This window comes from Pinus tabuliformis, chromosome 6 (genome assembly GCF_031772625.1).
Source record: "Pinus tabuliformis cultivar Carrire ecotype Pingquan chromosome 6, CPIR1, whole genome shotgun sequence".
Classification (NCBI taxonomy): Eukaryota; Viridiplantae; Streptophyta; class Pinopsida; order Pinales; family Pinaceae; genus Pinus; species Pinus tabuliformis.
The window spans coordinates 767,640,830-767,658,031 of record NC_142292.1 but is presented as its reverse complement, the minus strand read 5'-3'; the positions used below and the strand labels follow the sequence as shown (position 1 = coordinate 767,658,031).

The 17,202-nt window shown below is 41.3% G+C and overlaps 1 protein-coding gene across 1 annotated transcript in view; it reads right to left on the bottom strand.

Annotated features, from left to right (window-relative positions):
- LOC149260987 (protein DCL homolog, chloroplastic-like) overlaps nucleotides 1–17,202 on the bottom strand; it is a 79,861-nt gene that overhangs the window by 44,730 nt on the left and 17,929 nt on the right. Inside the window, exon 2 of the mRNA XM_089380979.1 lies at nucleotides 8,113–8,227. Coding sequence (XP_089237105.1) covers nucleotides 8,113–8,227 — 115 coding nt within the window. The remainder of the gene's footprint in view (nucleotides 1–8,112; nucleotides 8,228–17,202) is intronic.

Sequence of the window (17,202 nt, the reverse complement as noted above, 5' to 3'; positions counted from 1 at the left end):
TAAGAAGGTATAGAAAGAGGACGGACTGTAGTTTCTTGTATGCATTTTTTAGATCCATAGGTCGAAAAATTGACACGTGGTACTTCATACAAGTTCGCTCTTCTGGAAAAGTCTATAATCAGGTCATCTTGGGAGATTGTGCATAACTTTTTTTTCGAGAATCCAATTTGGATCAAACTGGTAGCATTGGAAAGAGGACACAGAGGGCTACTACAAGTAGCAATTTTAGAACTTAAAAATCCACAAGTACAGAGTTATAGTCGTTTCAAGTTTGAGCTCCTAAAATCAAGAAAAAAGCAAGATAAGGAAGTTTGATGGCAAGGATCCGGTAAATTGGATACTTCAGATGGATCAATATTTTGATATACATGGTGTACAATTGTTACAAAAGGTATGTATTGCATCTTCATATTTAGAACCAGATCAATTTTTATGGTACAAAGGGCTTTGTTCTCGTAAAAAACTTGTTACGTGGTCAATTTTCACGGAGGAAATGATAGCACATTATGAAGATACAAAGAGCAACACCTTCTTTAGAGCAACACCACAACAATTGGAAAAAGTAAAAGGGCTTTGTGAGATAGTGGAAAGCAAAATTATGGAAACCAGGAAGTGTACCCCTCACAACTATAAAGATGGAAGTGTTATTTCTCCTAGCCTTCCACAACCTACAAGAGTTACACCACAACAATTGGAAGAAAAAAGAGAAAAAGGGCTTTTTTACAATTATGATAGCAAATGCACTAAAGGTCATAAGTGTCCTGAGAAGAAATTATTTTACATAGAATATGAAGAGGAGGAAGAAAAGGATCAAGAAACAACAAAAGAAGAAGATATACGCCAGGACCCCACCCCAGAGAAAGAAGAAATGAATCAGACCATATCTTGTAAAACATTGGCAAGAATTACCACTCCTCAAACTCTCAAGATAGAAAGACATATCAAGAAGAAAAAGGTGCAAGAAGTGAAAGATCACATCAAGAAAGAAGAAAGGAATCCAACCATATCTTGTAATTCATTGTTTGAAATTACCACTCCTCAAACTATCAAGATAGAAGGACATATAAAGAAGAAAAATGTTCAAGAAGTGAAAGATCACATCGAGCATCAAGAAATAAATCCGACCATATCTTGTAAAGGATTGAAAGAAATTACCACTCCTCAAACTCTAGAGATAGAAGGACATATCAAGAAGAAAAATGTTCAAGCAGTGAAAGATCACATCGAGCATCAACAACAAGTTCTCCAACTTTTAAAGGATAATGCCACTTCGGTGCAAAATCAAACGAAACAACAGACACTTAAAAAATGGCGACCTTACCGAATGGGAAGACTCTTCAAGGATGAGGATGTGGAAGCATCGTTTTGTGCTATTTATATTATCCAACCAGATTGGATAAACGAAGCAAGGGATGAATGGAAGAAGGACGAAGAAGTATGGCCACTTATTCAAAAGTTGCAAAAGATCCCAATTCAAACAATATTGCCAGAAATTAAAGAGGAAGGAAAAATCATATTGAAACCTGGAGCAGTCACAGAAACAAGAACCCAACAGCTACGAAATTGATCAATTTCAGAGTATCTCATCAAGTGGAAGAACTTACCCGCTGAATATTCCACATGGGAGGACAAGAATTTTATACATAAGCATCAAGAACTACTCAAGCATTGAGGACAACGCTTTTTGAAGGAGAGGGGCATGTTAGGCCCCTATACTACTAGTGTAACCCCTTATTGTTATTAGTATAACCCACTTATTATATTGATGTACCCATGTAGTGCCCATATTGTTACTATTGTGCCCCATAGAAGCCCACTATTGTTATTATTGTGCCCTTACATTATTATTGTTATGTCGGCTTTGATTATGTTATGACCCCTTAGACTCCTATATATAGAAAGGAGGTCTTTTCATTTGTATCATCCAAGAATTATTCATTTATGTAATGTAAAGGAGGTTGCCCCCTCGAAGAGGCTGAATTCTAAGGCGTTGATCTATCTTTTCTATCTTTTCTTGAGCTGGTTTCATAACACCGGGACTTACAAGATGCCTTACCCAAGACCCGGACACCTTACCCCGAGAGACAGGCTTTCCAGCCTAAGGGGAAGGATGTGAGGATTCCGCCTCCAAAGGGGAATCCAGGACGAGCACAGATTGATGATGATGCTAGGAGGGAGCTGAAGAAGAAGCGGTTGTGCTTTATCTGTCAAGAGCCATGGGCACTGAGACATAGATGTGCTGCTGGCAAAGCACATTTTATTGAGGTCTTCTCCGAGAGCAGCGGGGAAGAGGATGAGGAGGATGATGTGGAGGCAGGAGATAGTCATGCCACGCAGGATCCTTTGCCACCTCCACCACCACCAGTAGGTGGTGCAGCTTTTGCACCTACCAGAGGGGCCCTTGCAGTGTTGCGAGGAGTTCCCAAGTATTTGACGCTACGCGTACAGGGGACAGTATGTGGCCAACGAGTATCAGTTTTGGTTGACAATGGGGCAACCCACAACTTCATCGATGCACAGATGGTTGAGTGGAGAGGTATACAGACAGAGAGCTTCAATGGATTTTCAATTTTGGTCCCAGGAGATCAGACCATGGTGTGTGCTCGTTATGTCCCAGAGTTATCAGTGATGATGGGCACCTACACACTGACTGACCACTTTTTCGTGGTCAATATTCCGAACACCAACATGATACTAGGTGTTCAGTGGCTTATCACTCTAGGGAAGGTCACGACAGATTGGAAGGCCCTAGAGATGGAGTGGGATGATGAGAAGATGGGGAGGCATGAGAATATATGGGGACAGCACACATATCCGCCTCAGACTGTTTCGGCTCATCGGATGGAGGCAGTCTTCCGGAAGGGAGACGTAGAGTGGGCAGTGGAGCTGCGTGCATCAGAGGCAGGGACTACAGGGCAGACGGTGCACCCAGAGATACAGTCCATCCTTGACCAGTATGCCACAGTGTTTGGGGAGATTTTGCTGGGACAGCCACCGAACCGGGGGTTTGAGCACACCATTGAGCTTGAGCAGGGCATACAGGCAGTGATTACTACCCCCTATAGGCATCCCAAGGCCTATCGGGATGAGATTGAGCAGGCCATTCAGGAGTTGCTGGCTCTTGGGCACATTCGGCCGAGCACGAGTCCTTTTGCTTCTTTCGTGGTGTTGGTGAAGAAGAAGGACGGCACATTGAGGATGTGCATTGACTACAGGGCCCTGAACAAGAAGACACTGAAGAACAGGTACCCCATACCCAAGATCGATGAGTTGATGGATGAGTTGAGAGGAGCACGGTTCTTCTCAAAGATTGATTTGAGATCTGGGTACCATCAGATTCGTGTGAGGGAGCAGGACATTCCCAAGACCGCCTTCAGGTGTCACTATGGGCACTTTGAGTTTTTGGTGATGCCCTTCGGGCCAACCAACGCCCCAACTACATTCCAGTCCTGCATGAATCGCATCTTCCACAGTCACTTAAGGAAGTTTGTGTTGGTGTTCTTTGATGATATCCTCATTTACAGCAGGACTTGGGATGAGCATCTCCTGCACATTGAGACAGTGTTGCGTATCTTGGAGGAGCAGCAGTTCTATGCCAAGCTCTCCAAGTGTGAGTTTGGGTTGACGGAGATGTTGTACTTAGGACACATCATAGGGGTGGACGGAGTGAGAGTCCACAAGGAGAAGATCAGGGCCATCAGAGATTGGCCGGAGCTGAGGAACGTGACAGAACTTCGGGGATTCATTGGCATTTGTACTTACTACTGGAAGTTCGTCAAGAGTTTCTCACAGCTTGCTGCACCCCTGATAGATTTGACAAGGAAGGGGGCATTCAGTTGGTCGGATACAGCGCAACGAGCCTTTGACAGGCTCAAGGAAGTTATGAGTAGCTGCCCAGTGCTTGCATTGCCGGATTTTACGCAGCCATTTGTTTTGGAGTGTGATGCGTCAGGAGAGGGGATCGACGCAGTGTTGATGCAGGGAGGTCACCCTATAGCCTTTGAGAGCCGGAAGCTCCTTCCGCACGAGAGGTTGTATTCTATATACGACAAGGAGATGCTGGCCATTATGCATGCATTGGCCAAGTTCCGGCAGTATTTAGTGGGTAACAGATTCAGGGTGAGGACTGATCACAACAACCTCAAGTTCTTTTTGGAGCAGAAACAGCTACAGGAGAGGCAGCAAAAGTGGATCAGTAAGATCCAAGCATATGACTTTGACATTGAGTATGTCAAGGGTAAGAACAACGTGGTAGCAGATGCCCTTTCACGTAGACCAGCCACGTTGTCTCTTATGAGCTTGGACACAGACTAGAGGGCTCGACTCTTAGTAGAGTACTCCAAGGACAGATTTGCATGTGAGGTTCTAGATGGGCAGGTGGCAGATGATAGGTACAGGGTGGTCGATGAGATCATCTACTACAGGGACCGGATCTTCTTGACTGAGGGATCTCAGCTCAAGAAGAAGATACTTCAGGCATCACATGATTCACCATTGGCCAGCCATCAGGGGTTTACCAAAACCTACAGGGCCATTAGAGAGAGGTTCTCATGGAAGGGCCTCAAGGAGGACGTACTCCAGCATATCTGAGAGTGCGATATTTGCCAGAGGAACAAGGGGGAGATGAGCCATCCCGCAGGATTGTTGCAGCCTCTTCCCATTCCGGAGGGGAAATGGGAGTGTATTTCAATGGACTTCATCACAAGGTTGCCCATGGTACAGGGCAAGGATTGTATCTTTGTCGTCGTTGATCGACTGACAAAGTACACACATTTTTTCGCCATATCCGCACACTACACAGCATCGTAGGTGGTTGAGCTATTCTTCAGAGAGGTCTTCAGGCTGCATGGTCTCCCTAAGACCATCACTAGTGACAGGGACCGCTGTTTCATGGGCAAGTTTTGGCAGGAGCTTTTCCGGTTGGTGGGGACGAAGTTGACACCGAGCACCAGTTATCACCCACAGATGGACAGGCAGACAGAGATAGTTAACAAGTCGATGGAGGGCTACTTGCGTAACTATGTCAGTGGGCAGCAGCGAGCATGGCTGAAGTTGCTGCATCTGGGGGAGTACTGCTACAACACTACACATCACATGTCCATTGGTATGTCACCATTCTATGCTTTGTATGGATATCAACCCTTATCTTTTGCTGACGTGATGTTTGGTGCTAACAAGGCTCCGAGATCCAAGAGTTGGATCCAAGAGAGTCAGGATATTCTCCGAGCTCTCAAGGATAATATGGCTACAGCACAGAACCAGCAGAAGCTATATGCTAATAGGGGTCGGGTGGAGAGACAGTTTGAGGTAGAGTACTTGGTCTACCTACGGTTACAGCCATACCGACAGTCGTCACTAAAGCAGAAGGGGGCTGAGAAGCTCAAGCCCCGCTTTTATGGGCCATACAGGGTGATACGCAGGATTGGACAGGTTACATATGAGTTGGAGTTGCCCCAAGGCAGCAAGATTCATAACGTTTTTCATGTATCATGCCTGAAGAAGGCATTGGGGAAGCAGGTGACAGTGATAGATGAGCTACCACCCATGGATGACGAGGGGCATTTGGTGTTGTAGCCAGAGGCTATTATTGATACTAGGGAGAGGCAGTTGCGGAGCAGGACGGTCCGAGAATTCTTGGTGAGGTGGAAGAATTTACCGGATGAGGATGCCACTTGGGAGAGAGAAAATTTTGCAGCATCCATCACTTCAGTTGCTTGAAGACAAGCAACATTTTGCCGGGGGAGACTGTAATATTCCTAATTAGCCATGGCTAATTGGAATATTCGATTTTGCTCAATTTTTCCTTCTATAGTTATTTATAAAGAAAAAGGTGAGGAAAGGGGGACATAACTCACTTTTTGAATAAAGTCACTCCCTAGTAGCACAATGTTGTAACTTAAAAAGGGAGCCAAGGGGGCCAAAGGACCACGTAGAGAAGGGGGCCCACGTAGACACTTGGAGGGACTGTGCAGATGGAGAGGAGCACGTGGCAAGAGAGAGGCTACGTTGGAGGAGGTGGGCCTTAGGGTTTTGAGAGAGGCCAATGCTATAAAGGAGAGAGGAGCCTCCTCATTTTGGCATTCGATTATGTTGCATTTGAGCTAGTCACTTCGACTTAGAGCACGTTGGCTGTTTAGCCTGTCTACAGCATTGTATAGTGCATCGAGTGTCTCCGTTCGAAGATCTCACCCTTAGCCCCGGGGGACTTCGAGTGCCTGCTCGGGCAAGGTAGTTTCATTAGTCTTTTGCAGGAGGATCGATTTTTTGGAGTTGAGGAGGAGCTGAGCATTTTTTATGACTGCGCAGTCTTGAGAGAGGAGGACCCAGTCTCTTTGGGTAGGAGCTCCGAAATGGATTTATGTGTAGGATTTGAGCTTGGAGGCTAAGCAAGGGATCAGCCCTTGCGTATTGGAGGATTTTGGCAGAGTCTCGGGCAGAGTTTTGGAGGATTCTCTTCAGTGGCAATGCAAAGCCTTGAGGAATAGTGTAGATCCTCAAGGGGGTGATGTTCAGGGGTCAGCTATTTTGGAAAAGCTTTCTGGGCTTTTCTAGGTTTATTGAGCAGAGGCTGATTCCAGAGTTTCAACATTTTCTGAGGAGGGGAACAGCCCCGAATCCTCACTTGATTCCAGCAGAAGCAGTAGCACAACAGTTCTCCAGCAGCTTGGATGCAGTTCAGAGAGAGGCCATTTCCTTACCATTCTGAGTGTATTTCTTCACTTGCTTTGTGCAAGTCGAGGTGCTATCTTTCTGATCACCTCTTGTACTCTGTCCATTACTCAGTATAATAAAATGGCTTAGCATTTCTCTCTACATTTCTTGAGTATCTGCTTATATTCCATGTATACATTATTGTATGTTGCACTACTGTTATTTTTATCTCTTTGAGCTTCCCAGCTACTATACCACTTGTGTGTTTTTCTCCTATACTTTTAGATAGAGTCTAAAAAGGGCATGGTAGCCTCCAAATCTCGTCCTCTTTTCAGAGGTGATATATCTGGTAAACGCCCTCCCAGTCCATCTCTGCTTGGAGTTTGCTTATGTTTGAGGGATATCCCTGAAAAGGGATATTACAGTGATGGCCATGGATATAGGGTAGAGTTTGTGTTTGGCTTTTGCCCACGTGCTAAATTTGTATGTCCCTACCATCTTTTGCATTTTGTGGTACATTTCCTCTTGAGAGGGGCCAAATTATGCTTCTGGGGCATCATTCCAGGCCCGAACCAAGGTGTGGAAAGGGGAGGGGGAAGTTAACCCTATGTGGACCCAGTGGACACATGTGGACCTAGATGGGAAAATAGATGAATGGGGCTAGAATGAGTGGTGGGGACGATGTATATGGTGTCAGGAAGCGGAAACACGCAATCAAAATCAAGATTTCCTATGTCGTGCCAACCCCAAAGCAAGTGGCCATTAAAGGAGATCCCACAGAACTAGGATACAAGGTTAACCACAGAATTGAGCAATGGAGACAAGAATACAAATCTAGCCCACTCTTTCTGCTGAACCCCCCACCAATCCATGCCCAAAATTGCTCATGACAAGTAAGAAAAATTACTCAACTATACCAATGAAAAGCCATACCTTCAGGGTCAGGTGACCCACCTTCAAACATACAATCATAACAAGTGGGCGAGGGACCACATGGTTGGCTCAAGTGGCGGAGATAATGGCACATCGAGCTATCTGGTGGCTGCAAGGGGCTGCTAACTATTAGTTGAAGACCATCTAGGAGAAAAAAAAATTCTCCTATATATGTTACCCACAAGTGGTGGGTAACAAGGACAATGCACAAGTCCAAGAAAGATGAGAAAACAAGGATGAATTAAACATGTGAGGATCAATGTGCAAGGTTGAGGGCTCAAACCCAAGGGTAGGGTTGAGTGCTCAACCCTAGGGTTAGGTCTAACATAGGGTCAAGGGCTCACACCCAATCTCAAGGTCAGTGTGCATGAAAGAGGGGAAGGAGAACGTGCATGTATGAGAAAATACTTCTTCGAGAATTTGATTCAAATATCACGTTCTTGAGTCAAAAGAGAAACATCAAACAAACATTTTAGGAAGTGACATAAAAAATGACAAGCCAAAAGTTTGTTGAAAATTTAGACATACCATAATAGCATCAACACCACAACCAATCTTATCTTGCGAAGATGGATGATGTGGAAGTAGCTTTTCAACTACTTTCTTCTCATCTTCAGGTGTTAATTTATCACCATCTTTATACCTGCCATCAGAGACAAACCCAACTATTGAATATGTCAAAGACATTAACATAAAGGTAAGATATAAATCTTGATAACTAAATATGTAGCACACATTATCTTGAATGCACTTACAAAATTGGTAATATAGCAAATTTAACTTGAATATATTAATCAAACGAGGAGATTGTCCTAAAACACTGAAACAAATCATTTGTTGCACATGAAACTTTTAACATATATTCTTAAGCATCTAGAATGAAAAACATAATTAAAACGCATTTATAACATTTGTAAATTTGCAAACTTAATATTACTCATTTGAACCATTACAAGGATATAATTCTAACTGCAAAAAGGTTCAATAAAATATACAACTTTATTCAAATGATATGCTTTACGGAAAAACCCCAACAAAGATAACGATAAATATTTTACAGACAAAACATAAATTAGATCAAGATAGATCCATACATGAAGAGCCTACAGATTATTAGATTATTTAAATTGGTCCCTGTTACCCACCAAAAAGGGTAATCCTATAGGAGAAAACCTTTTCTCCTATCTTCGACAGCCAGCTAGCCAGCTAGCCAACAGCCCTACACATTGCTCAAGGATGATGATATGCTACATTCTTCCACCATTTGCATCTGGTCATGCACCTCTCACCATATGGCATTCTTCTTGAATGAAGGTGGGCTGCCACTTGTTGGGCTATCTAATTATTACTCAATAAACCTTTTATTTGTCAATCTGGTTCGTAAGCTTATGATCTGTAAACACAATATGTGCAGGCAAAGGGATGAATTCTAAGTTACCCTAGTCACTTGCAAAGTGAAGAAACTTTTCTATAATCTATTCAAATCAAAGAAAACTACTTCAAAGAAGAAACCTCAGACAGACTTACTCGTTCACAAAACTTACATTGAGCACAACCAGGATTCAAGAGCTTTCTATATCATGTCACAAATTATTTAACTTGTAGATCAACCTAGTCTTATCTTTAAATGTTGGTCAGCAAATGTTTAGGCTATCTGTGCATGGAAGAAACTAAAATGCAAAGGAACACATCACTTTCAAAAACCAATGATTAGTCCTCTGTTCAAAATCTCCTTACAGGCTCAATATGTAATCATTCACTTAATTCATTCATGTGTTCTTGTCATCAAAAGGAAGGCTAGACTTAGATACCAGAGAATTCTAAGTGCTACTTGTAATCAAATAAGACATAGTACTGTAATGTAAAATTAGATATCGTTGAAACAGAGTATTTAAAGAGCACAATGAAATTGGCTATCAGTCCTTGTGGACCTGATCTTACAAAGGCACAAAGTACAGCTTCTCTATGTATGCTTCTATACTAGTAAAAAGTGATTAATCCAGATCCCAAATAACAAGTATAACAATCACAATTCATGCTAATCAAAGTGGGGCTAGAAAAATAATTAAAGGAACAGCATATTACTTATGTGAAACTCAAATCTGTTTGCTCAAGAACAAAACAAGTAAATATTGCAAGCGATCTAAGCACACAGAGTTGTTATAGTGATCAAATGCACTATAATGAGTCAACTGGAATGATTTATACACTATAGAGAAGTGAAACCATAACTTAGCACTACAACTAAACTAAGTAAAAAAAATACAAGGTCGCTTCACATTCCCAACTAGAACATGAAGCGACCTTGGCCCTTCCCAACTAGGCATCAAACTATCTACTTACAAGCATAAGAAAATAATCGCAACAATACCATTAATCAAAAACTCAAATTTATATTACAAAAAGGTCTCTTCATATTATAGCAATATCACCAATCTACACATATCACATTACAGCAGTGTTATCAGAACCGAACCGGTCATCGAACCGGAAAACCTTGTGGACCGAGAACCAGACAGACCAGATCGTCACCGGGAACCAAAAAAAAAAAAAACTGGAAAAGAAAGGTTTACCAAAAACACATAAAATATTCATATTTTAAAGAAAAAACAGATATATTCATATGCATCCATATGAATCCAAACCATTTATACACAAATATGCAAAATTTCTCATTTATATAGCAAGTAATAGTGCATATAACCAAAAAAGCACTTAGTGCAAAACATCATTGAACCAAAAATGCTACAAACATCAACAAGCAGGCTTTAAAAGGCTTTTATAGTCCAAAATAACAACAAGATAGATCATAGTATTATACTACAGCCTACAATACTACAAGCTATAGCTATAGCAAATCAATGATCAAATCATCACTCATCATCAAAATCATCATCCAATTCATGATCATCCTCTTCATCCTCATTTGATGAATGAGTAGCATCCAAGTTTGCAATGGGATTATGGCTTGATTCCCCTGGCCCTGAAGCTGCTACTAGTGCTTCTGATATATTTGCCTCTACATCCTTTGGAGGTGGGTCCAAGTCCAACCAAGAAAGGTCTTCATTGCCAAATGTTGGTGCTTGACTCTCCACAACCCATTCTGATGTTGGATCAAAGTCATCCAAAACAATGTTGCTTGATTCAGGGGTTTTATTCAGCAATTAGTTGCACCTCAACCTAAAGTTGTACTGAACAAAAACCATGCCATTCAACCTATTTTGCTCCAAATGGTTCCTCTTCTTAGTGTGCATACGCTCAAGCACACTCCAATTCTGCTCACACCCTGAGGCATTACATGTCTGACTCAAAATTCAAATTGCAAATTTTTGCAATTGAGGGCATTAGCAAATGAATTTGAAACTTGAAACTTGGGCTCAACAATTGCAAAATTCAAATTGAAATGAGTAAATTATTAATATAAGAATTTGCAAATTTTGACAGTTCTTACCTGGGGGACTCTTTGCTCTATTTCTTATAGCCATAGAAATTCCAAAGGTACCAATACTCTCACTGAAATTCAAGAGCTTGTTATGAATTTGATCTTGAGTCTTGGAATCTAGGACCATGCGCTCAATGCATTTATACAATCCCCCTAAAACCTCCCCATTAGCCTCAAAATTTGTAGTGTAATGGTACCTTCAAAATTCAGAAAACAAAAACATATTCATCAAGTCAACAAAATTAAAAGTTAAAACTTATAAGCAATGAGCATTGAAATCCAAAATTACATGCCTTGGATTTAAGTAGTCTGGCTGCATGTAAAGGTCTATGGAGTTGTTTGTTCCATCTTTCACCAATGATTCTCCATAGAGGAATGTACTTTTGTATTTTATCCCCATATGTTGCCTTTATTTGTTCCTTGGCCTGATCCATGGCCTCATAAACAAAACCCATGGCAGGTTTATCACTATCCACAATCCGCAAAACTCTGACAAGAGGCTCACTAAATAGCACAATCGCCTCTACCTTTGACCAAAATCTTTTGTCAAATACTTGGTGAATCATATGTTTCCCTTCAGCCTTTTTGCTCCACTGAGATGAATTCCATTCATCACGTGAAAACAGCTTCCTCAAGTTCGATTTTCGTTGAACAATGGATTGCAACAAAAGGAAGTTGGTTGGAAATCGTGTGATGGCTGATCGAACAAGCTCTTTACCCCCCATGTGCTTTCTCATAAGATTCAAAACCCATGAGTGGTTGTAGATGTACCTGGTTATGGATTTTGCATCTTCCACACACTTCTTCACCCACTCAATTTTGCCCATTTCCTCAAGCATGAGGTCCAAACAATGGGCTGCACATGAAGACCACCAAATGGTAGGGTATTTTTCCTCCAATATCTTTCCCGTTGCAGCATAGTTAGAGGCATTATCTGTGATAACTTATACAACATTTTCAATCCCTACTTCCATAACTACTTCATCCAAAAGACGAAATAGCAATTGTGCATCCTTTACTTGATCAGATGCATCAATAGATTTGATAAACATAGTACATTTTGGACAAGCAATTAAGAAATTCAGTATGGTGCGAGATCTACCATCAGTCCATCCATCAAACATAATTGTGCATCATGTTTTGATCCATGATTGTTTGAACTCTGTAAGGTACTCTTGTATTCTTTGGACCTCATTTGGTAAAAGTGGCCCCTTGATATCATGAAAGTTAGGGTCTTTAAAGCCTTACTCCACATGAAGTTATAGCATCAATCATGGGTTGTTAATTTGCATAATTAGTAGCATTAAAAGGTATGTTTTCATCATACCACCATCTAGTAATGCATTCATATGCAACCTCCTTCTCTATCTTCTTCCATTTAGCATCAAGTGTTGGTTGAGAACCAAGGTTGGTGCGGGATACAAAGGAGGAGTCAATCCCTTTACGGGTTGTTGTCCTCTTCAAGTTAAAATCACTTGGACTACCCTCTCCAACTCTAGCAAGAAAACTAGAGGAATCTTCAAAACTGGGCACATATTCTTCAAAATCAGGGTCACTAAGCATAGCATCATCCTTTTGACTTTTGTCTATATCCTTCTTAATTCTTTTGTTTTTCCCCTTTTCTTCATTGTAGGTTTCAATTAAACCTTGCATCCCTTCTTTAAGATCATCAGAAACATTTTCACAAAGTTTTACCTACCCTCTCCAATGTGCTAGGTGTTTTTTAATTCTATGGATCCACCCACCCTTAACTTTTTTCCCACAATATTTGTAGACATTTATCCCTTGTTCATTTAAATGGCAGTGAACCCAAGCTGGATCATTCTTGTTTTGGGGGGCCATGAAGAAGAAATGAAAAATCTGCATAGAAAACCCCAGGGTTTTTAGAATTCTATGACATTTTTTTAGAGAAAAATAAAAGAGTAGAGGCAATGAAATACCTGAAGAAGATCTGTAAATTTTGAGAAAAGAAGAAGCTCCAACCAATCTGAAAATAAACTCTTCAATCAGCTCCAAAATCTCCCTCAAAAATTTTCCAACGAAATCCCTCAAAATAACCTTGCAAATTTCAATAATTGTTGAAAAAAAATAGAAGAAAATAACGGCCACAATTTTTTTCCAACAAAAAATTACAAATCTGAATTCTGCATAAAAACACTAGGGTTTTAAAATTTTTAGGGAAAAAAAGAATAGATTTTTGAAGAAAAATAGAACATTAATGGTTGAAAAAAATACCTTGAATTTCCCTCTTAATTTTCTAAAGAAAATCAGCTATGGAGCAGCCCCTACAAATCTGCATAAAAACACTGGGGTTTTTATTTTTTTGAGATTAAAAAAAAATGATTTTTGGAGAAAAATGGAACAAAAAAAAAATGGCAAAAATTTCCTTGATTTACCCTCTAAATTTTTTTGGAGAAAATCAACTCCAAAATCCTCTGAAATCAGCTATGTAGCAGCCCCAAAAAAATAAAAAATAAAACCTTCCACCAACTCCAAAAACCACTGAAGAAAACCCAAAGATCTCTAGGGGAAAAAATCTTTGAAGTACCTCGAAAATTTGCCAACCCAACAACTCTCCAAGACTCCAATCAGCTCTTCAAATATGCAAAAAATCTCCCTCAGAACAACCCTACAAAAAACTCTTTGAATTCTCCTCACCGAACTCAGCTCAAGAATTGCAAGAGACTCGAATGAATAGTGTGAGTGAAATAGAGGGGGTGGGGGTGTTTAAATAGCTTTAGGGGGGCTAGAGTATCGTTAGAAACTAGAAAAAATATAAATAAAAAACCCCCGCATTTTTTTAATGCCTGAGACGCGCGGCCCCAGACCGGCGGAACCGATCTCTGAACCTGTTCGGATCAATTTTTCCCCCAAAACAATCAGACCAGCCAGTTCCAATAACATTGCATTACAACAATAACTCGCACAAGTGGTTTTACATTGTTTTTTCAATAACTGTGACAACACTAACAACAACCCTATTCTCCTTCGTCGCCCCCAATTTATATCACAAAGTGAGTACAAACATGGAAGAGAGCAGCTATAGGGATTATCCCAGTCCCTTTGTTCCCGTGAAACAAAGTATCAGGATTAGACAAGACAACTAATCGAATCGGCCCTCTCTGAACCCATCTAATCATATAGACAAACTTAGAATGGCACTAGAGACACTCTACAACGTGAAGGACAGTCTCATTAACAGCGTGCACACAAGGAACCTTAACCAAGATTGATCTCATGCTCGCTTGAAGAATCTTAGCTGCGAACCAAGGCAGAGACTCCATATCACCAGCTCAATCTTTGAAACACATGTGACTGTTTTTCATTTAGGCAAAGCGCATATCTGCCAACCATTGGATTCGAGTACCATACATAACCTTAAGGTGCTAAATTTAGACTAAACAATTCATCATTAGAAAGATTAGTATACAAAGTTACAAACCCACCTTAACCTTCTAAAGACTTTAGGAAATGGAATAAAATAAGCAAGAATTACTTCTGGATGCTTGCTAAAGGGATTTAGGCTTAAAGATGTAGAAATCTAGGGTAATATAGGTTATGTCATCTGGTTCGAATTTGAATTCAAGTTCGACAACTTTGAAGTTTGATCAAATTCGACAAGAAAATAAATTTGTTAATTTTAGGCAACAATGGTATGTTCTATGCTTTAGAGCAATTTTACTTCAATTTCTTTATTAGCCCAGTATCAATATTCAGATTAGCAATCACATCAACATGATAGTTAAATGCAAATGGAACATAAACATAAACAGTAGAAAACAAGCCAAGATAAGAGGACACAAGATGTGGCACCAGCCAAGGACAAACCCCAATGTGTGGAAACCCTTGATCAAATCTTCTTTTAGTCTTCAATAGTTCAGTAGAGAGAGATAGTACAATTTACAACTCTGATAATTTGTAACAGTAGCAAAAGAGCCCTAACCAAAAAAGTCAACGCTAGTCAACACGGCAAATTTGACCCTCTGGAAATCGGTCAACTTCAATCAACTTCAGCCTCCAAACAGCAAGATAAAACAACCCTCAAAATAGTCAAATTCAACCCAGTCAAAATCTGGTCAAATAGCCCACCTACGATCAGCCCTAGCTGCAGCCAAAATTCAACGTTTAGCCTTGATTTCTATGCCCAGAAATGCGGCCTGCCTAAATAGAGATAACCCTCACAAAAACGCAGTCAAAGGAGGTAAACGCATGCTGGTCAACACTTGGTCAAACTGTCCAGAAATTCAGTCTCCTGAAATTTTGACCTCCTGAAATTTGCTCTCCTGAAATTTCGGCCTCCTAAATTTCGCTCTCCTGAAATTTCGAACATGTGGAGAGAGAGAGAAGTGTGAAGATGAGTGTGTCCAAATGAGGCTAAGTCACCTTCTATTTATATGCAACGTTGAGGATGAATAGACGTGACTGTTGGGCTTCTGAGCCTACATAAGTTTGTTGGCCGACCTTGACAATTTGACCATAATCAAAATAAATTCATAACTTCATTTGTACATGCCAGAATTGGATGATGTTTAAATCAATCCTACACCTCTCAGAGAGAGGAATCCAAAAAAAAATATCAGTTGTCATAAATAAGATGACCCATGTGGAGTTTGGCCCTAGTTGCCAATTTTAACACTCCCTCTCAACTAGGGAGAACTCCATCTGCTAATCCATCTGCCAATCTGTACTATCTCTGCCATCAATGCACTGCTCTTCTCTGTTGAACTATGAAGAAGAAGAAGTGATCGAGAATGTATCATACCATTCTCTATTGACCCAAAGTCAGTCCCAATCAAAGGAGAGTGTGTCATACCACTCTTACTGACCCAAAGTCAATTCCAATTGATCCCAAAGGCTGGAACACCCCACCCGAATATCAGTAGGGGATAGGGCTTATCTTATCATCTCGTAGCTTAAGCGATAGGTCTTATCAGCCCATAAATATCAGTACAGGACGAGGTAGCAGCCCATAAGCACTAGGGCATATCCCCCTCTATAGAGAGAAGCGATAGGGATACCTTAAGGCAATGATAACTGGCTATCAACTATGACTCCCGGCTATGATTGGCAGCAATGACCGGCACTCCCTTCCTAGCGTGAATGAACGAAGGAAGGGCATTAAGGTCATTACAGCTATATGAAGGGCTAATAGAAAGTAATAAAAAAAATAAAAAAAAGGGGGGGGAGGGGAGGACCTGAGGATTTACTGAGTTGGCTGCTATTCCATCCAAGATCTCGGTCCGGGAGTGCCGGTGGTTATCCACCTCGGATCCTCTCTTCTCGAGAATCCATACATCCCTTATCAGTGTATGGATGGCTATCTCTCGGGCACAGGTTGAAGTTCAGCCTAGATGTGGAAAATAGAGCATAAATAAAGGAGCGCCGCAGGCTTTATGCGTTCGTTCGGAGAAACAAATATCGCTCATCCTAGAATAGGGAGTACGGTAGTACGCAATACGTCCATCGGTAGTACTATGGTCCCTATCCTCATTTCCCTACTCATTGGCCAGATGAAAGGTACTTCCCATGAGTCTTAGACTGCATGGATAAAATGTCTCAGCAGGAGAAGGATGAACCACTCATCATACCTGCATGTTACCAAGGGTATTGTAAGGGAAGGCTGAACCACTCACCATGTACACAACAAACCACTAGGGGAAGGTTGAACCACTCACCCTATGGTTGTTCATCGCTCCAAGAAGTACCCCAAGCCCCCCGGAGCTCCCAGAGCTCAATGTTCATCTCATACAGGACCCTCATAAGAGGGTCTCTCCATGACTCCAAGTCGTTCTCGGAAGGCCAAGAACTTGACCTTCCCCAGGGGCTTTGTCAAAATATCGGCGACCTGCTCATCAGTCCCAATGTGATGGAGCCTTATTGCTCCTCGTTGTACCATATCCCAAATAAAGTGGTATTTGATATCTATATGCTTGGAGCGATCATGAAACACAGGATTCTCTGATAATCGAATCCCACTCTGGTTGTCGCAGAGGATCACGGTGGTATCCAGCACATGTCCAAACAGCGCACTGAAGAGCTTCCTCAACCAGACAGCTTCAGAGGAGGCCATACTAGCAACTACGTATTCGGCCTCGACGGCGCTCAAGGCAACTGATTTCTGCTTCCTGCTCATCCAGGATATCGAAGCAGAACCCAAAGAAAAACAGCATCCATAA